The sequence below is a fragment of the Oryza glaberrima genome, chromosome 6 (genome assembly GCF_000147395.1).
Source record: "Oryza glaberrima chromosome 6, OglaRS2, whole genome shotgun sequence".
Taxonomy (NCBI): Eukaryota; Viridiplantae; Streptophyta; class Magnoliopsida; order Poales; family Poaceae; genus Oryza; species Oryza glaberrima.
In genome coordinates this window covers 26,065,078-26,087,488 of record NC_068331.1, presented here as the reverse complement: position 1 = coordinate 26,087,488, position 22,411 = coordinate 26,065,078, and the positions used below count along the sequence as shown (strand labels likewise).

The 22,411-nt window shown below is 40.3% G+C and overlaps 2 protein-coding genes across 2 annotated transcripts; one reads left to right on the top strand and one right to left on the bottom strand.

Moving 5' to 3' along the window:
- Window positions 1–280: 280 nt before the first annotated feature.
- On the bottom strand, window positions 281–2,792 carry LOC127775605 (thioredoxin O, mitochondrial). The gene is made up of 7 exons (XM_052301868.1): window positions 2,534–2,792; window positions 2,381–2,446; window positions 2,210–2,260; window positions 2,033–2,112; window positions 977–1,021; window positions 768–862; window positions 281–565 (listed from the first exon to the last, which is right to left on the bottom strand). The coding sequence occupies exons 1-7, from the start codon at window positions 2,790–2,792 to the stop codon at window positions 556–558; spliced, it is 606 nt and encodes a 201-aa protein (XP_052157828.1). The 3' UTR covers window positions 281–555.
- Window positions 2,793–8,977: 6,185 nt separating this feature from the next.
- LOC127776170 (cation-transporting ATPase HMA5) lies at window positions 8,978–15,236 on the top strand. Its single transcript, XM_052302515.1, has 9 exons — window positions 8,978–9,323; window positions 10,584–11,198; window positions 11,707–12,136; window positions 12,307–12,632; window positions 13,153–13,211; window positions 13,301–13,643; window positions 13,846–14,046; window positions 14,170–14,427; window positions 14,526–15,236. The coding sequence occupies exons 1-9, from the start codon at window positions 9,021–9,023 to the stop codon at window positions 15,000–15,002; spliced, it is 3,012 nt and encodes a 1,003-aa protein (XP_052158475.1). The 5' UTR covers window positions 8,978–9,020; the 3' UTR covers window positions 15,003–15,236.
- The last annotated feature ends 7,175 nt before the right edge of the window (window positions 15,237–22,411 follow it).

The following is a 22,411-nucleotide window of genomic DNA, read 5'->3' as shown; positions in this document are numbered from 1 at the left end:
TGTTCAAGAACCCCTGAATCTGTCCGTGCGTGGCCGTTTTGACCTTTGGAGTATGGATAGTCTGGATAGTGGCCTAGTGGGTAGAGCACGATCACAGTATACGGTGCAACGCACCAGATTGCTCAGAAATTCAGTTGAAACTCAAGCATTTAATTTATTTTTTTTCACTTTCGAGACGCCAAACATCGTAGGTTCATGATTAACTTGTGCCGATGGCGAGAAAAAATTCTGGGGGACTTGTAGCCCAACACTGGAATGGTTGAACTATGACAAAGGCCCAGAAAAACAATGGATGGACTGACAGGCCCAGAATTCCTTCACGTCTATCCCAACAAAATTAGTGGGTTGCTGCATCCCAACAGAATGTTCGCGTTGATTCTGATATTAGACATGCAGACTATACAAAGTTGTGCTAAATAAACAAGAGGTGCAATGTACTGAATTCAGCATGATAAAAAACAACCAGAAGGTTCAGAAATATCAATGTCAAACACGTTGATGGAAGGCACATGGAGACATCTGGCCACCTCCCGGTCATATTCTTCCACAAAACTTCTATAGTTGCCTGTGCAACAAAAGCATAATACCAGGGGCACTTAGTAAGTGATGGACACAAGTGTATGAACTCGTATGCATATCTTATCATCACAACCAAGGTTTTGCTTGTTTTGTAGTGACAGGATTAAATTTAATTGGTCAGGTTTTCTTTATGTCCATCTATTTAACAGCAGAGATAACAAGGGAATAATATAAATTGAATTTCTTACTTGTGAAGACTTTCCATGGTTGATTCAAGTTTTGTCGCATTAGCACCAACCACCTCACCTGTCTTCCGACCTTGGTAGTAGAAATGGAATGTTGGCTACAAGAGCAAAACATGTTGGCAACAAAGAAAAAGAGATCTAGATAACTGGAGGAAGCTGCGCAGAAATTTAGGCACAGTCATGAGCTATAGTCATAGTACAATGCAACTCACCACAGAGAATATTTTTAGATCACTTAGTTTGCTTCCAACACCATCCTGCAAAAGCAACACAGGTCAGGGAAGTGCCTATCAATAAACATGTCCAAGCATGGCCATAAGGTTCAGATAATTATTTCAGCCATAATCAAAATTGGTAACATAGTGAAACACATTTTGCCTTTCAATGTACTGAAAGTATAGGAGTGTTCTCAATAGAGTATTCCAGTTATTGAGTGAACTAACCAAACAGTGTAGCATATTAGTCTTTGAAATCAGAATACAAAGGTAGGAAGCTCTGAACCGGACACCAGCTTGATTAACAGTGATTCATGGAACAGTATTACGGATATTCAGTGAAAAATTCCCATCTCATAACTTTGCCTTCTACATATGCAGATCCATACTTGAACATAAGTAGTGCTAGAATGATGCGAAATATTTCAGACTAGATCCAGATTGGTCAATTGACTCGAGGCTTTCTACAGAAGAACAGGATTGGTTCAATCACTAGCACTTGAGTTTTAAGCATTGTAGTTTACTAAGGGCACGTTTGGATTTCTGGAATATTTTGCCTAGCCAAGCAATGCCAAAGTAGTCAGGTTAGGCTATATAGCCTATGGCAACAAGAGAGTTCATTTGGTTTCATGGCTGCTCAAGCAAAACTACCAACGATCATTGCTTGCCGCTGGAGGAGAGCTGATTTGGCTGTCCCTGGTGGGCAAGGATTTTGAGGCAGTTATTGCCTAACTTGCCCTCAAAAGCTAGGATTTTTTGTTTGTACCAAATGCCTCTCCTAACTTAGCAAGGATAGAACTTCCCTTGCTCAAGATTAAAACACACCCTAAAAAGCATAAGCCAAACCTAAACTTTGAAAGGACAGGGGTCAAAAATACTACTCTGCAGTTAACACATGGGAGGTAATGCAATTATACATGACAAACAATCTTCAACTATGAACATATGAGTAACCAAACAATTTTGCAATTTTAATCCCAACAACACCTATTTGAGCAAGAAGAACACTTCGGCGCATCACAATCGCAGCGAGATTTGGATCCGCCCACTTACCATGTCAATGTCAACTTTGTAGATAGGTATCTTGGGGTACTGGCTGCTCAGTTTTGAAATCACGGGTGCCATCGCTCTACCTACAAACACCAAACAACCCATCTTATAACACCTCACATCATCATCAACCATCTAATTCCAAAAATCCCAATTTCGGCACGAAGATCCGGCACTTACAAGGCCCGCACCATACCGCCGTGTAGTAGAACACGGCCGGAAGCTTCTCCGCTGCAAAAAGGAAATCGCGCGCATCCATGAGACCATGATCCAATCCTACCCACCAAAACACTAACAAACAACAGCAGCAAAGGTGGAAGGGGAGAGGAAGAGGAATCGGGCGCGCCGCACCTTCCACCTTGGACATGATGCTGGTGAAGGACTCCGCCGATCCGACCACCACCATGCTGGAATCACCTGCAATAACAAAAGAAGAAAAAGAAAAAGAAAAGAAAACACGATTATCTCGAGTCCAGTAACCACTTGAGGAGAAGTGGTGAGTACCTGAGGAGGAGGGGGTGGTGGAGAAGAGGCGGGAGAGAGAGGGAAACGGCGGCGGGGAGGAGAGGGGAGGAGGAGGCGCGGGGCTAGGTTTTCCGGGGAGGTAGGGTTTGGAGGCGGCGGCGGCGGCGGCGAGGGGGAGGAGGCGAGGAAGACGGCAGAGTCGGTGAGCCAGAGCCATACTGTGCCACGTCGCCGTGAAAGATTTTGCCTCTTTTGTGCGTAAAAGCTCGGAGACGCTAAGCCCACGACGAAACCGCATGGGCCTGAAAGTTTCTCACACAGTAGGATGGGCTTCCGGCCCAGTGTATTTCAGGCCCATTTATTCTTTACAAGTCTGTTTACCTTTTTATTTGATTGATTGAATAATAAATACTCTCTCTAGTTTTTAACTGATGACGTTGTTAGATTTTGAATATACAATTTGACTATTGGTCTTACTCAAAAATAAATTTTACAATATGCAAAAATATCGATTATCCTTATTTTTAATAAGACGAACAATCAAACATATGTCTAAAAGTCAAAAGTGTGATCTACTGAAAACCGGATGGAGTACTAAAGTAGCAAACCGATTTTTAACAAAAATTTAAAATGAGTTTTTTCTTTAGGAAAACCACCTAAGCTCAGACAGTGAGCGACAGTTGCAAAGCTTTGTTTGAGACCTTATAAAGAATATCTTTATCTTTAGACCACAAGTAGAGATTACTAAAGAATGGGATAGTGGAGCATTATTGTGCATTATCGGTGACTGCAAAATCCATCATAAGGCTTGGTTATAAAACTCTTCACTAACATTCACTAGTTGGGCCACATGACCTAACAGAAAGGATAGGAAATTATTTAGGGAGAGAAAGAACCTGATCCACCATGTAAAATTGAGTTGCAAGGAAAGACCAGGACCTACCAATCTATCCATATTTGTCCCTAAAGGCTCCACCAGACTGCATGAAATGGAAGTAGCTATGATGATTACTATTTGAGAGTGAAACTGAAACCAAATCTGACAGACAAATTGTGTGTGCATGTGAGTCATGGTCAACTAGGTGGCACTGTTGTCTCTAATTAAATAAGATTAGTACTCTAGCATGAGTTGACAGAGTCTGAACAGGAGAGGGGAATAAAAAGGTTAGTTACTCTGTCTCTCCATGTGCTTTGTACTTTACCTTCGAGAAATTCAGGTTCTCATTTTCAAGTGGTTAGAAAAACCTTGCTGGTTTGCTGAATATTGCCACTCAACGTTGCCAGTTCTTAAGAGTTTGCATATCACATGACTAGAAACTGTAAAATGGAGTAGAATACCTTTTCTCTTGTACCTTTTAAGAAAATCTATTGTGCATTTGTGATACTAACATACAAAATTCCTTTATTGAGAGTGCCCTCACCATTTGACAGCACTTGCTGCTGTTGTTCAGTCAATTCATCACCTTGCTTCAGTAATGGGTATGGTTTGATCATCAACCTAGCTTTTTAGCAAGTATTCAAAAGTACTAATGCACACTGACTTGCACCCATGCACCTAAAAAAAAGACAGATTCAGCAAACCAAGAAAAGATAGCTAGCATGGGCTGCGTAGTTGGGCTATATGTATGAACATATAAATGCAAAAGAATATCCTCTGAAAAAAATCAATCGTGAACACATCTCAGTGTAATATAACGAACTCAAAATCAGCGAAATGATCGTATCCTAGTTTTTTTGTGACAAGTTCAGAAGAGATCCAGCTCCCAAGTTGACCCATGAAAGCCTGCAAAGGCAAAACGAAACTATCTTTTGACCTCATGACACCGACTGTCGTAAAATTCTTCACGACAGACATGATGGTCATTGAGACTTGCTTCCATTCCAAGGGCCTTTTTTCCATCACCCGAACGCCAAAGGCAATGCCGTTGTCTGCCGGCTACCTCAAGTTCAATTGCAGATCAAGAAAAATTCAGGCGATGACCAGACCATAGTAACAAAGGCTGTGTTTAGATCCAAAGTTTGGATCCAAACTTCAGTCCTTTTCCATCACATCAACCTGTCATACACACATAACTTTTCAGTCACACCATCTTCAATTTCAACCAAAATCTAAACTTTGCGCTGAACTAAACACAACCAAACTGACAGGTAGTACATGTTGTAGATGGTGACCATTGCTGCTCAGATCATGGTAGTACAAGTTTTGCCAATGTTCTAGTACTTGCAACTAGAAGCAGAGTCCAAAGCTATCAGATGTAGGATGCCTTGTCGATTTCCCCCTTTTTTCACTGAACAGTTAGGAAATTGAAGCTTAGCTTCAGAAAAGAAGTTGGAAGAGAAGGTCCAACAACTTTTGATTAGGTGGACAGGCATACCAATACCATCACTGAAAGTGAGACTTTGGTGGGTTCAGCACTTTGCAGCTGTTCTTCCACAATATTCGGATGCTTTTGATCAAGACCTCCAAACTAAAGACACATTCATTTATGACTAATATAAACCATTTTCAGTGTCTTAGGTACTAGTACTACTATCAATTTACATAATCAAGCTGAAAGAAGTAGGACATTTCTGCTGCCCCTTTGTAACCTGTTCTTTAAGAGTTAGGACATGTTCAGTCTGTCTGTCTGCATGAACCGCACAAATGGCACAATCGATGCATGCATGGATAGCTGGATATCAAGCTAGTAGTTAATTTAGATGTCATGGTCCAGGAAGAACATGCTAAGCTACAACATGGAGTATACTAAATCATGATATAGGAGGATATCATCGTCACCTGACCTAACAAGCGTTTGCACTTATTCATTATTAAGCCGTGGATGATTATTTATTACTAGTACAATCGTAAAGAGATAGGACTAATGGGTGATTAATTAATGAAGCATCATAAGTATGGTGGTGGTGGTCGTACTCTTGATCTGGTCGATCGAATCACCAGGACTTTTGGTGCACGCCCACAGGATTCATCTGGCCCCTGGATTTTCCCCTTGGCGGGAAAAAAAGGTATCTCTGTTTAAATCAACACCGTTTACTGAAAATAACCAATCTGTCTGAACAATTTTATTTCAGCAGCCTGAATTTGTGACTGAGCATTTTGAGCATTCTGAACTTTTTTACTGAACATTTGAGCACCAAGTGACCGGTACTAATAATCGAGCTGCAGTTACAGAAAGATTTATGTCTCAGATCACTGTTTATCATCAGAAGTGGTGGTGAAGGATTCTCTGACCTGTGAGTCAGGAATCACTGGGCGTGTGCTTGCTGAGGCAGCATCCATGGCGAGGCCAGTGAGATGCAGCGCGGACGGCACTGCATGAGGCCGAGAGCTCATCATCATCCAAAAGCTGCTGTTTCCTTTAGGCTTTAGCAGGGTTTATGTTATCATCATCCCACGGTTTAGCGGTTACCACAAGATATACGTTACCGCATATTCCCTCTGTCCCATAAAAAACTAACCTATTACTGAATGTGACATATCCTAATATAATGAATCTAAACATAGAATATGTCATATTCAGTCTTGGATTAACTCTTTTTTGGGAGGGATAACAATATGATAATACGGTTTTGTAAATCCCAGGTTTTAGCTACTGAACAAACCAAATATCGTGTCTTTACATGATTGCCATCTTGCTTACTTCGCTGATAGCTCCAACTCGTAAGTCGTAACTGAAGCAGTGTCGATCTCAAACACGGAAGTTAAAACCAATCAAATGCGAACTTTGTTTTTGTTATTACTACTCCTAGTACCTGAATCTTTGCCTAACTTCAGCTCGATCATCATCATCATCATCACCAAGATTCATCATCATTCATTGCATCGAAAGTTGAAAACTGAAAATTATAGAAACGAAAAAAAAAATACAGTACTAAGAGCAAGTATAATAATAGTAGGCTATAAACCGGCTAAATGCTGAGGCAAATGATAGAAGAGATGAGAGAGAGAAAAGAAGCGGACTGTAAACTTACAACCGGCTTGGACACAAGAACCAAAAAATTCTATAAGAGAGACAAGTGAACCCTATAGAGAAGGCTAAAAAAACTTATAAACAACAGATCGATTGCATTATTAGCCTTGCTCTAACATACACTAGCTTGTATGCGGAAATGCTAAGGGGTGATCGATCGCCCCTGGGCGCCCCCCTTTCCTCCACATGGTTTCATTTTTTGGCACCACATTACTTTCCTATTTTAGTAAATTTACGCACCTAAAGTTTGTACACCTTAAGTTTACACATCTAAAGTTTAGAGACCTAAAGTTTATATATCCGGTTCAAATTTGAATTTAAATTCAAATAATTTTTATATATAATATTTCTATACATCTAAAGTTTATACACCTAAAATTTATAGACCCAGAATTTATAAGTCAAAAGTTTACATACCCAATTCAAATTTGAATTTGAATTATATCCGATTCAAATTTGAATTTGAATTCAAATATTTTTTATATATAGTATTTTGTACATCTAAAGTTTATAGACCCAAAGTTTATGTCAAAAGTTTATATACCCGATTAAAATTTAAATTTGAATTCAAATATTAGTTTATAGACCCAAAGTTTATAAGTCAAAAGTTTACATACCCGTTTTAAATTTAAATTTTTTATATATAGTATTTATATATATAGTTCTTTTTAATCTTATGTTTTTTATTTTTTAAAAATTTATGGTGTAATAGGAAGAGAAGAAGGGGAGGAGGAAGAAAGGATGGGGGGTGTTAGCCGCCCCCGCTTGTATGTGTCTAACGCGATGGGTCAACCTCGACGAACCGGATTTGTGCATGCGTGTCGTCTTGGCTTACACACCACGCCACGTCGGATGGGCCCCACACTCAGAGCCAAGCCTACCTACACACACCTACCCCTCCGACGGACGGCCTCACCCAATCACGACCCAGGCCACCCCGGGCCCACCGTCGCAGCGACCGTTATCGATCAGCAGGTGGGCGCCCACGGGGATCTTTGATTATTAGGTGACTAGGTGAAACCCGCGCATTGCTGCGGGAATTTAGTATGATAACTATAAAAAAATAACGTGTAAGATAGCTAGATAATATCAGATTAAGTAAATTAATGTGGTTTATGATAATTTAAATTTAAATAATATGTAGAATAGTGATTCAAACGTAAAAAGTAAGGTGATATGACTTTATGGAATAAGAAAAGTAGGGAGATAGTTTGGACCGTAGATTAATCATCTAAAGGCTAAAAACAATTGATATGATATGTCTTAATGAGAGGAAAAAAGGAGAAAGATAATTTGGACCATAGATTAATCATTTAAGCACTAACTAAGTGAGGATAAACTATATAAGTATATAGGATATATCATAAAACATAATAAAGATAGGATTAGTGAGGCGCTAATCACCCGATTAAAGTAGTAAAACATACTACTCCGTGATTAGCCGCGCGGAACACGTGCTCCGGAACCTGGCCACCGGCACGCGGATTCCCGCGGCGAAACCGCTCGTCTCCTTCTCTCCTCGCGCGGTCGCTCTGAATTTGTTTGATTTTTTTCTTTTTGCTTCGATTGCATTTTGAATTTCGATATGATTTGGGTGCATTTTGCAATGGGTTTATGAAATTTATGATGGGGGTTACATTTTGGCAGAATGGGCGTTGGTTTTAGCAGTGGAGTGGAGTGCCTGCATCCGCAAACACAGCGACAGCAGCGTAAGAACAAAGCTTCACTGTCAGAGCGAAACAAAAATGTCGCTAACCTAATGTTTTGGACTTTGTAAAGGGCATGTTGGTTTAGCTCAACTTATCCCAAATCATGCTAATTTCAACCAAACAAAGCCCCTACTATATTCTAAGCCAAAAATGTCAGAACAAAATAATCACAACAAAAGCTCACATATAACCAAGCATTAACTTACTACAATTACGAAAGCAGTTACGCTATAGTAGACCGTAACATTGACTTCCCCAACACGGTGATATGATGTACTCCCTCCGTCCTAAAATAACTGCAGCCATAGTTTGCCGCGCCCAACTTTGATCATTCGTCTTATATGAAAATTTTTTAAAAAAAATTAAAAATATTAGTCACGAGTAAAGTACTATTCAGGTTTTATCATCTTATAACAACAAAAATGCTAATTATAAAAAAATTTTAAATAAGACGGACGATTAAAGTTGGACACGGAAACTTATGGCTGCACTTAATTTGGGACAGAGTACTACTACCAAAAAGTTCAGAATTCGAAAACCCGGTCAGAGAGATTTTCTTCGAACCATCTGAGAAGAAGTCAAAAACGGGAAAGTTCATATGGCGAAATTTGCCTCTCCCAGCTAAACGCACAGATAACAATTTCGAGCATTTGACTAATCCATAATTTACAAATAACCCCCTAAAAATGCAAAATAATTCCACTTTGCCCCCTGCGCTTTAACTTTTTTTTTCCCTCTCCGTTTATATAATCCACCTCGCCCCCTTCTCCTTCGTTTCGTTTCCTCTCTCTCTTCCACCAAATATTCCCACCTCGCGCGGCTACTCTCTCTCTCTCTCTGACAGGCATGGCCCACCTGCAGCTCTCGGCGGTCGCCGGCGGCGGCCGGCTGGCGGCGGCGGGTGGGGGAGGGGACGAGATGGAGGACGTCCGGCTGCTGGACTCGTACGACGAGGAGATGGGGGGCGGCGCCGCCGCGGCGGCGGCGGGGGAGGAGGAGGAGGCGCACGTGCGGGTCACCGGAATGACGTGCTCGGCGTGCACGAGCGCCGTCGAGGGCGCCGTCTCGGCCCGCCGCGGCGTGCGGCGCGTCGCCGTGTCCCTGCTCCAGAACCGCGCCCACGTCGTCTTCGACCCGGCGCTCCTCAAGGTGATTTCCGCGCGATTGCGATTGCGATTGTGATGTGATCCTTTTGCGTGGCTGAGCCCGTTTGTCGAGCCGAGTTTTGCGCGTCTCCGGGAGCAAACTGGGATTCGTGAGCTCGTTGACGCTCACGCGGTGGTAAATTTTTTGAAGTTTTTTCTTGCGCTGGAATTATTGCGTAGGTGATGGTTGGTGCGGTAGAACAGGATTCTAGGAAGCTGGATCGCGCTGCTTGCTCGTGGTTTTTCTCGAGCGGTTAGAAGTTGGTGAATCGGAATTTACTCTTGTCTAATAATAAGTTGAGTTTACTAATTACTATGTGTGTGAGTGTGAGACCGAGTCAATCGTGTATGATATTGCAATTTTGGGTTTTAGCTGGAGATGATTTTTTTTTCCTTTTGACTTCACCTTGCGATGACGACCTTTCATGAGTTGATTCGTGAAATGTGGTTAGCCCACAGTGCCCAGAGGCCAGAGTTTTTGTGCTCCTTTTGCTTTGGCGGTTGGATGAGCTGTAACCTTGTTGCAAGCTCGTGATTGCTGCTGGACTCTCTGGATTGTAGGATTTGGGAGCTCAAAAAGGCTGGCAGTTTGCTGCGATTGGTTGTTCCTACCGGCAGAAATGGGGTAACTGCTGTACTACGATAGGTTTGATTGGCTGGTGAGGTAGGGAGCAGCCGAGTCATGTTTTCGGGGGGAAAGGGTGCTAAGTTAAGGATCCCAATTTATGTGGCTTCTAAGTACTCATTGAAGTTTCCCTTGAGAAAAACTGAATGCAAAATGATGTTACATGCTAATTTGGGACAAGCATATAATCTCATTATTCTAGGCCCAGTAATTACCGTGCAAGTGTATAAACTTTCAGTAGTAATAACAGTGTACTTCACAGTTTGAAATTTATTAATGCTTATGGTTATTATGTTGGGAAGTACTCTACAGTTTGGGACTCCCAAGGATGGTTGTAATGACTGTTAATGTGAATATTAGTTGAGTTGTAGCGCTAGCAACTTTTTGATGAGCCTATTGTAGTGCAGACGGGGAATGTTGTGTTTCATCTTTCTGTTTTTATTGGAACTATTAAGGAAGGTTTTCCTGACTATTAAGTAGACATTTACCAGCGAGTTTTATCTGCTACCTCCTGTTCATAATAGGCATTCATTTAGTTCGTTTTTAATGGCCACCCACTATTCATTGTTGACACACATTTTTAGATTATATGGGTCAATTAGCTACCTGCAATTTTTATTTGGGTACTTGTTTATACAGGTTGAGGATATAATAGAAGCTATAGAAGATGCCGGATTTGACGCAGAAATTATCCCAGATACTGCTATCTCTCAGCCAAAGGCACAAAAGACTTTGTCAGCACAATTTAGAATAGGAGGAATGACATGTGCTAATTGTGTGAACTCAGTTGAGGGGATCTTGAAAAAGCTATCTGGTGTAAAAGGAGCTGTTGTTGCCTTGGCAACCTCACTAGGGGAAGTTGAGTATGATCCTTCTGTCATTAACAAGGATGAAATTGTTGAGGCTATTGAGGATGCTGGTTTTGAAGCTGCATTCTTACAGAGCAGTGAGCAAGATAAGATTTTGCTAGGCCTGACTGGATTGCACACAGAGCGGGATGTTAATGTGTTACATGATATCCTCAAGAAGATGATTGGTTTGCGACAGTTTGATGTAAATGCTATGGTCTCAGAAGTAGAAATTATATTTGATCCGGAAGCAGTTGGTCTGAGATCAATTGTGGATGCAATTGAGACAGGAAGCAATGGAAGATTGAAAGCTCATGTGCAGAATCCATATGCACGAGGGGCTTCAAATGACGCACATGAGGCCGCCAAAATGCTTCATCTTCTCCGCTCGAGCTTATTCTTAAGTGTAAGTTTTGACCTTTGCTCTTCTTTTTCACCACTAGCATAGTTATGCATTTTTGCACAAAGATTTTTAGTTGGATCAATGTTTGTGACAATATCCTTGACATGGTTGTGACCTGGAGGACCCTTCCGACAGACTTCTGTTGGAGCATTTTAGTTTTGTGGAAAAACAGCAATCATCATGTCCCTGTGCCATTTGAATCAGTTATTTTCTCCTAACCACATAATAGTTTAGATTTTTTCTATTTACTTTCTTCTATCTTACATGTGAGATCCACTTGCCATAGGAAAGCATGCTGCTTTAATTCTAGGTTTGGGGGTTTGGGCTGTTCATAAAAGATAACAAGCACATTTTACTTCATACTTGAATTAAATTTGGCAGTACTGAACATTTGGGAGTGTTAGATATGTTCCCTAGCTACGTAGTTCTTTTGCTTCTTTATATTTCAGAATACCTTTGAACTTCTCTTCTTCTTGCTTACTAACTCTATCCAACTGTGTCCTTGCACCAGATTCCTGTATTTTTTATACGCATGGTCTGCCCTCATATACCTTTCATTCGTTCAATACTAATGATGCACTGTGGACCATTTCATATGGGAGATTTGCTGAAGTGGATATTGGTAAGCATTGTACAGTTTGTTGTGGGCAAACGGTTCTACATTGCGGCTTATAGGGCCCTGAGACACGGGTCTACAAATATGGATGTGTTAGTTGTTCTTGGCACCACTGCATCATATGTATACTCTGTTTGTGCACTCCTATACGGAGCATTCACTGGATTTCACCCTCCCATATATTTTGAGACAAGTGCAATGATAATTACATTTGTGTTGTTCGGGAAGTATCTTGAGGTGCTTGCAAAAGGGAAAACTTCTGATGCTATCAAGAAGCTTGTAGAATTGGTCCCTGCTACTGCTCTTTTGCTTCTGAAAGACAAAGGTATATGGTAAAATTTTGTCCTTTAAAATATATACAACTAAGTCACAGTGCCACACTCATCCATTAGTTTTAGAAGTTATTTCTGACTTGTTTTAGGCAACCGCCTGTGTTTTTTTTTTCATTTTATACTATCAAGTTACACAAACTCACATTGTTCTTTTCAAATGCAGAAGGAAAATATACTGAGGAGAGAGAAATCGATGCGCTATTAGTCCAACCTGGAGACATCTTAAAGGTGCTTCCTGGTTCAAAGGTTCCTGCTGATGGTGTTGTCGTGTGGGGAACAAGCCATGTCAATGAAAGTATGATAACTGGTGAATCTGCATCAATTCCCAAAGAAGTATCTAGTGCAGTAATCGGAGGGACAATGAACTTGCATGGTGTCCTTCATATACAAGGAAACAAAGTAGGATCCGAGACAGTTCTGAGTCAGATCATATCTCTGGTTGAAACTGCTCAGATGTCCAAAGCCCCCATTCAGAAATTTGCTGATTATGTGAGTAAGCTCCCATATTCATTTCTGTGATGTCCTTCATTTGCTTTGTCTGTACTTAAAGTGTTTACCATGTACTTTACATATTAACTTTAAAAGCGTCAGAGCATTTTTTGTGATCTATTTACTATTTCCGATACTTGAGAATGTTGCAGGCAGATGTTGTTTGTTTATGAGAATTCGATTGTTCATATGCCCTCTTTTAACATCATCATTCTTATGTTGCTTTCTACTTCTGATGTAAAAAGTTGTAACTTGTTTAATCTCAAAACATTTTGGCTGCTTAGGAGTACCTTCCAGTCCAAAGTTTTTCCCTGTGTTAACTTTAGTCTTTGACCTTCTATGCTTTCTAAATACAAAACATACATGTCTTTTGTATATTCGTGAAAAATTTAACAAAACTCTTGGAAGAATAGACTAGTTTCTTTTATCTGTGAAAAGCTCTTGTGTCTCCTAAATGTGCGGTAATGAATATAGAGGCCTGTTATGGTTAATGCTGACACTGCCTACATTTTGCTTTCAGGTTGCTAGCATTTTTGTTCCAATTGTCATCACCTTGTCCATAATTACATTCCTTGTATGGTAAGTTCAACATATACTAACATGATTTCTGAGTGACACTATGTTTGAAACTTCAATTTTTCTGACATGTACATTGGCTGCTTTTGTAGGTTTTTATGTGGATGGGTGGGAGCATACCCAAATTCATGGATTTCTGGAACTAGCAACTGCTTTGTTTTCTCTCTCATGTTTGCAATAGCTGTAGTTGTGATTGCTTGTCCTTGCGCCCTTGGTCTGGCAACACCTACTGCTGTGATGGTGGCAACTGGAGTTGGAGCTAATCATGGAGTACTTGTGAAGGGGGGAGATGCATTAGAGAGGGCTCAAAATGTAAATTACGTGATTTTTGACAAAACAGGGACACTAACACAAGGAAAAGCAGTTGTGACAACAGCAAAGGTTTTCTCAGGAATGGATCTTGGGTATTTCCTCAAATTAGTAGCATCTGCAGAGGTGAGGTTGAACTTAAGTTGCTTGTATGGTTCATATCAAGCTGTAGTATATGTGTTTCGGTACTGTAACTATGCTTCATATGAATGTGGTAATGCCAAAATATGTTTTGCTCCTCAGGGTTTTAGTTAAAAAAAATAATGTGTTTTGGTCTTGTTCATATTGACTTGTCAAAAGTAAAGAAAGTTTTCTGTTTTCTACTCAGGCAAGCAGTGAGCATCCTCTGGCAAAAGCAATTGTGGAATATGCATTCCATTTCCATTTCTTTGGCAAGCTCCCTACATCAAAAAATGGCATTGAACAAAGAAAAGAAGAGATATTATCTCGGTGGCTCCTTCAAGTTGAAGACTTCTCTGCCTTGCCTGGCAAAGGAGTTCAATGCTTGATTAATGGGAAGAGAGTTCTGGTGAGTCAAATAAGCTACCATAACTCTTCCTTGCCCTTCTTGCAGCGGAGTTGAAAACAGTGTACAAGTCTTAACCCATCTTTTAAGCAAACCACTGATTATCTAGACATAACTGTTGCACAGGTTGGAAACCGTACTTTGATTACTGAAAATGGTGTGAACGTTCCCCCAGAAGCTGAAAATTTCTTGGTAGACCTGGAACTGAATGCTAAAACAGGCATTCTTGTGTCCTATGACGATGATTTTGTGGGTTTAATGGGGATAACTGATCCCCTGAAAAGAGAGGCTGCTGTAGTTGTGGAAGGACTAAAGAAGATGGGTGTTCATCCCGTGATGCTCACAGGGGACAATTGGAGAACCGCAAAAGCCGTTGCAAAGGAGGTTAGTCTCTAATCTCTATTACCTTCCTTGATCCATAATGTTCATCATTTACCTGAACACCTCTTCATATAAATGTCTGCGATTTTCTGCTCTTGCAGGTTGGCATTGAGGACGTGAGAGCCGAAGTCATGCCTGCCGGAAAAGCCGACGTCGTCCGCTCTCTCCAAAAGGACGGGAGCATCGTCGCCATGGTCGGCGACGGCATCAACGACTCCCCTGCGCTAGCAGCGGCCGACGTCGGGATGGCCATAGGCGGCGGCACCGACATCGCCATCGAGGCCGCGGACTACGTGCTGGTGAGGAACAACCTGGAGGACGTCATCACGGCCATCGACCTGTCCAGGAAGACGTTCAGCCGGATCCGGTGGAACTACTTCTTCGCCATGGCGTACAACGTGGTCGCCATCCCGGTCGCCGCCGGCGCGTTGTTCCCGTTCACGAGGCTGCAGATGCCGCCGTGGCTCGCCGGCGCCTGCATGGCGTTCTCCTCCGTCAGCGTGGTGTGCTCCTCGCTGCTGTTGAGAAGGTACAGGAAACCAAGGCTGACGACCGTGTTGCAGATAACTGTAGAGTGACATTGACATTGCTCCTGTATACGTACATAGATTCCCCCTCTTCACCGTTTCATCACAGAAATGAAATGAGATGAGAAAAGGAAGGCCGATGGCGTCTTTTGTAATTTGTGGATCGCTCTGGACGCTGTTTGCTTTACAGGTTTTTTCGATTTTGGTCGGGTTCTTTGATTCATTTTTTTCCCCTTTTAACTCTCCTGGTGAATTACCAGTTGTCAGTAATCGGTTGCACTACCATTCATGTTTTTGCTTATCTTTTCGCTACAAAGCAATTCTCAGGGAGCTAGGGGGATATTCCGCTGTGACAGCTCCGGTGATCTCAATAGGCTGTGTTCGGAATCGGATTTTCCCAGCATGCACAGTAAGTATGAAAAACATAGCGATTCATTAATACGTGATTAATTAAGTATTAGCTATTTTTTTAAAAAAATTGATCAATATGATTTTTTAAACAACTTTCGTATAGAAATTTTTTGTAAATCGCACGATTTAGCAGTTTCAAAAGCGTGCGCACGGAATACGATGGAGAGGGCTTGGGAACGTAGGGTTCCAAACATAGCAAGTCCACTTCACAACGCAATTCCTCGCCTCTCTCCACTGATCTGGATGTTCCGTGCGAAACTGCTAATAGGTGACTAGCTGCGTGGGCCTGGTCTCGCGCGATTAGTTTCGCACCTCCCACTTTCAAACCGTTCTTCCTTTTCTGTTTCTTTCCCCTGTGTTGATATGAGGAGACTTTTCTGGCATCTGGAGCAGCATTTGGGCAAGGCAACTTGGATTGAGATCCTCTGCAGTCACTGCACCGTGCATTTGTTATTGACATGTGGACCACGGTGAAGTCGACTACAGAGGATCCTGATCCAGGCAACTTATGCTTTCTATCTATCGGTATTTCTGAATCCAGACACTACTACACGTGTAGTCATGCACGCGCCTCCGCCTACGCCTGGCCTTATGCATTCCTCGCCTTTGTGTCCCCCATGCTCGTCCATGGCGACGCCCGAGCACGTCTTCAAGGGGCGGTCCTACTCAAAACTCAAAAGGATGATATATTGCTGTTGGCTTTCTCTCCTTAGCAAAATATTCGCGCCATAAAAAAAATATAAGACATATTTCTTTTTGTTACCAAGACCAAAGAGAAATGAACTCAAACACCATATAACAAAACCAAGGTATCATATGTATGCATGCAATTAATAAGTATTAAGATGGCTGCTTAGGTTTCAATCAACAATTAATCTAGCACATAGAGACTACAAATATGACCATCTCTTTTCTTTTTTTAAAAAAGGAATAGGCTTAACACTTTTAGATGAAGGAAGTAGCAAGGATATTGAGATCCCATCGGCTCAATATCATTTGACCCCTTTCAAAAAACATAACTCGTTTGACCCCTTTTAACTCTTCACTTGGTTTAAAATTCACCTCTCTAAACCAGGTATTTGACACCTCCAACTTTCAATAATGTTTACTTGACCCTCATAGATCAAAACAAGGCAGTTTATATCGTGTTGACGTGGCAATCTAGTCAGCCAACAAAAAAATAGTAAAAACAATTGATCCCACATGGTATGGGTCACGTCATCTCTTTTCGTCTTTCTTTAGTTGTGTCTCCTTATCTGCTGGTGATTAGCATAGTTTGAGAGCGGTGGTCAGCTAGGCGGAGAAGGTGGCGCTTGGGAACTCATCATAGCTAACGGAGCAGTGGCACCCTAGCATAGAGGAGGGCGGCGAAGAGCGCTGGAGTCAAGATGATGGTCACTAGTGTAGCTCACGCCATTCTCCACCACATTGATAGATCGACGCCTAATGAGGTCATTGTCACCGCTATCGGCTCGAATCGAGGATGAGCCCGAGTGGCGGTGGTGTGTCCATCCGGTTTCCTTGTAGGCTCAGAGAGGATACTGATGGCAACATCTTTAGAAGAAGTCCACACTCGGCATCAGTAATCAATGCATAGATGGGATAATGAGAGAAATAGAGAAGAGAAGGGAGAGAGAAAGCAAGATGGTGGTCAATGGCAAGTGGACTCTGTAAAACTTTTTTAGGATTTTGTTTATTGGATCGCCACATCTACATCATGCAGGTGAAAACCACATTGGTTTGACCCTAAGTAGGGTAAAATGAACAGTATTAAAAAGCAAAGGAGGTATCGTTACACGATTTAAAGTAGAAAGGTGCACTTTAAACAAAATGAAGAATTCAGGAGATCAAATGGACTAATCCCTGAACATTAATTCCTTCGAGGGATTAATCCTAGCCCAAAGTTCTCCTCTGGACTTGGACTAGTGCCTGGCTTGCTAGCTGCCCTGCCTGAGCTCGTGAGCACATAGCAAAGAGAAATGTCACGTCATCAGTATCGGACAATGCTGGCCACTTGTCATAGTGCTTTTCATTGAGACTTTAAGAAATTTCTATGTCAGTATTGATTAGTGGCTAACTGGCTATTGGGGATGAAGAAGACAAGCAAACTGTAAACAACACATTACGGAGAAGAAAGTTGTAGGCGATTTTTAATTCTCGCTATGATTCGATAATAGTGTCATGAACTCATGATAAAAGGCACACAATAGTGTTTTGACAAAAAGGCAAGAGAAATGCCACATGTCACATCATCGGTACTATAGGGGTTTGGGCCATCGGTGCTGCAAAAGACAAGCCATTTGTAATGTTCTCTGATCATGATAGCACTGAATATACAAAAAAAAAAAAACGTGGTTCAGCTAATGCAGACATGAAAAGATCACATTTACGATCGATCGTGTCATCGATCACTACGGTGCATTCTTAACCATTGGCCATGCATTATTGTACTAACTTGCCTAGTTAGGACTTAATTTTGCTGCATTATACAGTGCAATTCTTGCGTGGAAGCATAATAATCTCACCTTTTGCGGCTAATAGTCAGAGATTCTTACACAAAACGTATCGATTATCATCATTATAACTTTAACCATTCATCGTAAAAAACTTCAATCAGCACAACACTTATTGTTTTTAAGATAATAAAAATGGTTTACATTTTCGGACTCTATCGACAGAGAAACAACCAATAAGTTAAAAAAATAATATAGAGTGATTGGACATGTTGCATTGAAAGTTAAGATAAATAGCATAGATTTTAGTAATTAATTATATAGGTACTATGCTATCCAAAACGAAATAAAAGGCTACAAACTCCAAGAGTATAGCACCACAGTGTATAGTATCTTACTATTTTTGTGCTAGCATCAAAGATCAAGTGTGAAGCCAGATGAGAGATCTGAAGATAACCTGCATGTAGCCTATTTTCTATTATAATAACTTTATCATTTTGGTAATACTAATTAATTTACCAATATTATGCACCAGCTTCAAATGGAACTAGTTTTCTTGACATGGACATCCCCACAAGTTAATTCGCAATTATATTTTTGCCACAAGTCAATTCACAATTATATTTTTTGCACTATGGGGAGGAGGACTTTTCAAAGCAAATAAGATAGATCGCCAAGCAAATTGCTCAATATGACATTCAAAGAAATGGTATTGAATTGTCTCTTGCACATTAGAAAACAATGTTGCTTATCACCCCTTAATCCCCTTTTGCAAGGTTATCCTTTGTTAAAAGATTAATTACTTGACCAATATTATGCACTGGCTTCGAATAAAACCAATTTTCTTGACCTGGACATCCCCCGTAAGTCAATTCACAATTATATTTTTGGCACTGTGGGGAGGACATTTGAAAGCAAATAAGACACATTGCCAAGCAAATCGATCTATGTGGCATTCAAAGAAATGGTATTGAATTGTCTCTTGCACATTAGAAAACAATTTTGCTTATCGCCCCCTAGTTCCTTTTTGCAAGGTTATCATTTGTTAAAAAGATTAATTACTTTTTATGAAAGAACCACACAAACATTTTGATGATTTTCAGTGGCACCTTCATCTTCTATAATATTGCCTTCGGCGCATGATCGTAGTGAACATTACTATATCATAACATCGAGTGAACATTGGTTATTTTTATGCATCGATCGGATAAAGCAATCCTTTTTATTTGACAATGTTATACTTACTCCATCCCAAAATATAGCCACTATTAGATTGGTACAAATATTAAGAAAGTAAGTGAGAATGATTGGAGGAAGTTTGTGATTGGTTGAAAAGAAAAAGTAGGTAAAGAAGAATGGTTGTGATTGGTTGAGAGGAGGAGGTAGATGGAGAAATAGCTTTATTTTAAAACAAGACACTGTCTTAGAAATAACTATATTTTAGAATGGAGGTATATTTTAGTATTAGCTAGCCAGCGTACCAAATCATCTCCTTCGACTAGCTTGGGACCAATAATTATCAACATTTAGTGATATTGAACCATAGTATTGATTCCTTCCGGCCACGTTATATAAATAACGTAATTATCTTTTGGAGGATATGTTCAATCAGCACAGCACTCATGGATTTTAGTGATGGCATGCAAATGGTTCTTTTTGGAAAAGATAAACAATGAAGAGAATAAATGTAAAGAACCAGATTTGATTATAAATATGCGGCCGAATTTTGCATATGTAAGCAGCAGATCATCAGAATTCAGAGCTAATGCATTAATCCATCATCCACACTCGAGGCTGTCAGGTGCCCATCTGACGCCACGTACGTCCAACCAGCGCGTTTCATGCTCTGCATATAATATAAGGGATTTTGACATTTTAATTATACTGTTTGACCACTCGTCTTATTCAAAAAATTTATACAAATATTAAAAACGAAAAATTATGTTTAAAATACTTTTGATAATAAAGTAAGTCACAAAAAATAATAATTTCAAAAGTTTTTGAATAAAACGAATGGTCAAGCAGTGTAAGAAAAAAATCAAAATCCCTTATATTATGGGACGAAGTGAGTATTGCGGAAAAAAAGAGAGCAATAGTTTGATTGTTATCAAGTACTCCACTCCCTCCGTAAAAAAAGGAGATGATGTGACCACTTCTAGGGCTATGAATCTGGACTATCTTTGTCCAGATTCATTGTTATAGGTTGAGTTTTTTTTGGGACGGAAGAAGTACTCCATCCGTTTTAGGTTATAAGTCGTTTTGACTTTAGTTGAAGTTAAATCGCTTCAAGTTTGACAAAAGCAGTAACATTTTTAACCCAAGACAAATTTATTATGAAAATATATTTAATTATTGATTTAATAAAAATAATTTAGTATTGTAAATATACTTTATTTGTTTATAAACTTAGTTAAATTTGAAGTATTTTGATTTTGACCAAAGTTAAAATGATTTATAATATGAAACGAGAAGGGAGTATCGTTTTGTTTATTAGGTGAAAGATGTATATACAAACTATTCTCAAGCATTTCACGTGCCTTCTTATCGTGCATTTAATGTGACAAAAATCAACGGCAAAAAACCCTACATCAATAAAATTATATTAAAAATGCACATGTCTAAGTAGTACTGTATATATTTGTGAAGAACAAGATTTAAGTGATACTTTTTCTCTCAAAAAAAAAAGATTTAAGTGATACTTGTGAACGCCAAATTAAGTTTTGAAATGGATGACATATGGTTCCACATCACACCACTGGTGCTTATTAATTACCTAAACGATCGATCGATCGCTATCATTGGCTGATTTTCGTGAAATCAACCTTTGTCCCCCCGCCAAATATTGGTAATTAAGTGTAAATTGAGCATAAAGTAAAAGTACCACCTTTTCAAATGTGGTAAGAACACTTTTATTGGAACAATTCAATTTTCTCCACAAAAATTTACTTCGTCACAAAAAAAGGCCTTAGCATGTTGTGGTTGATGGGACTAGGGACTGTTTAAGTAATTTTAGATTATGACAATCAACTAATGGGAGTTCAGATGGTAGAAATCTAGAAAAATTGGAAAAAAAAACATCTACTGACTTATAGTGAATTTCCTGGATTTTAATTTCTTTATGATTAAATTGATTGTAAGAGATGCCGCAGCGGCTAAAGACACCCTAAATAGCTTGTGTGTGTGTATTAAGATATACATCTAGATTCATGATGCATCACTTATGGTGGAGGCCTAGGATACAAACTTCATGCAAATTCTATACAATTTTTTTGAGGGAAAAAAAAGCTTTGATTTTACATATAAAACCAGGGCAAGATGACATAACTTAGTTGTAGCTGACTCCACCACTTGAGTACATATATAATAGTCTAGTTTAGTGTACGCGCCATGTATATCATATCGGTTCGTTCTACTTTATGCGAGCACGAGATGAGATCATGTCCATTCATGCGAGTGGTGCTCGATCGAGAAGAGAAAAACTAGTGGGTTCGTCCATTCTTAACCGTCCTCAGATTCAGCCTAAAGCTCTTGACCCGTCACACTTAACCTATTGATCTAAATATTTGGTAAGTAACTAACACATAAACCCACCCATAAACCAAAATAAATAAATTTATAACTTATTATAAACTATAAATAAGTTCGCGGGTTAGACACACAAACCAAGCCGCTTTTAGGATCTCCTCACGAACCAGGCTGCAGGTGAGCGGCAGAATCCAACCCCAACACGTCCATCTCTCCCTCGATCACTTTGGCTAAGCTAAGGCAGTGTTTAGTTCACGCTTTAAAATTTTACACCTTTCACATCGAGCGTTTAAACACTTGTATAAAATATTAAATATAAACTGAAAAAATAACTAATTTCACAGATTACGACTAATTTACAAAATAAATCTTTTAAGCCTAATTTCTCCATGATTTGACAATATAGTCTATTGTAAACATTTGCTGATAACGGATTAATTAGGCTTAATAAACTCGTCTCGCGGTTTACTGACGAATTCTACAATTATTTTTTTTATTAGTGCCAAACATCATATATGATATCCTATATAATACCCGATATGACACGGTAAAACTTTACACCCTAGTCCAAACACCCCTCCTAAGCTAAAGCTAGTTGCATGCAGCACGGCGTCCACCCGGGGACCGGCCCCACACCATCCTCGTGGGCCCACTTGTCAGTGACGTTACGGGAGCTACTACTTGGGTAGGTCGCTTGCTGGGTTGTTGTTGTTGTTGTTGGGGGACTCGCTGGATTCCAGATTCTGTTCGGCTGGATAGCGACGGCCACCGTTTTGCGACCACCACCAGATTCTCTGCGCGCCACTCCTTTTATCTTTTTGCCACTCCTACCTACGATCGACTTGTATCACTTGTGTGGATCTCTTCTACTTTTTCGAGTTTTGTCCCGTCCCGTGTGTGTGCGCGATGCATACCTGCATGGCCAGCCGCCTCATCCGCCCGTACACGTGTCCTGCATCGACGGCGCAGACGGTCTGTCCAGAAAGGTCGTCAGCTCAGGGCACTTCCGTGAGCAAGGGCACTTGTGTTGCCAAACGGAATCCGTTCAGTTCGCTCCTTTTCTTTTCTTTT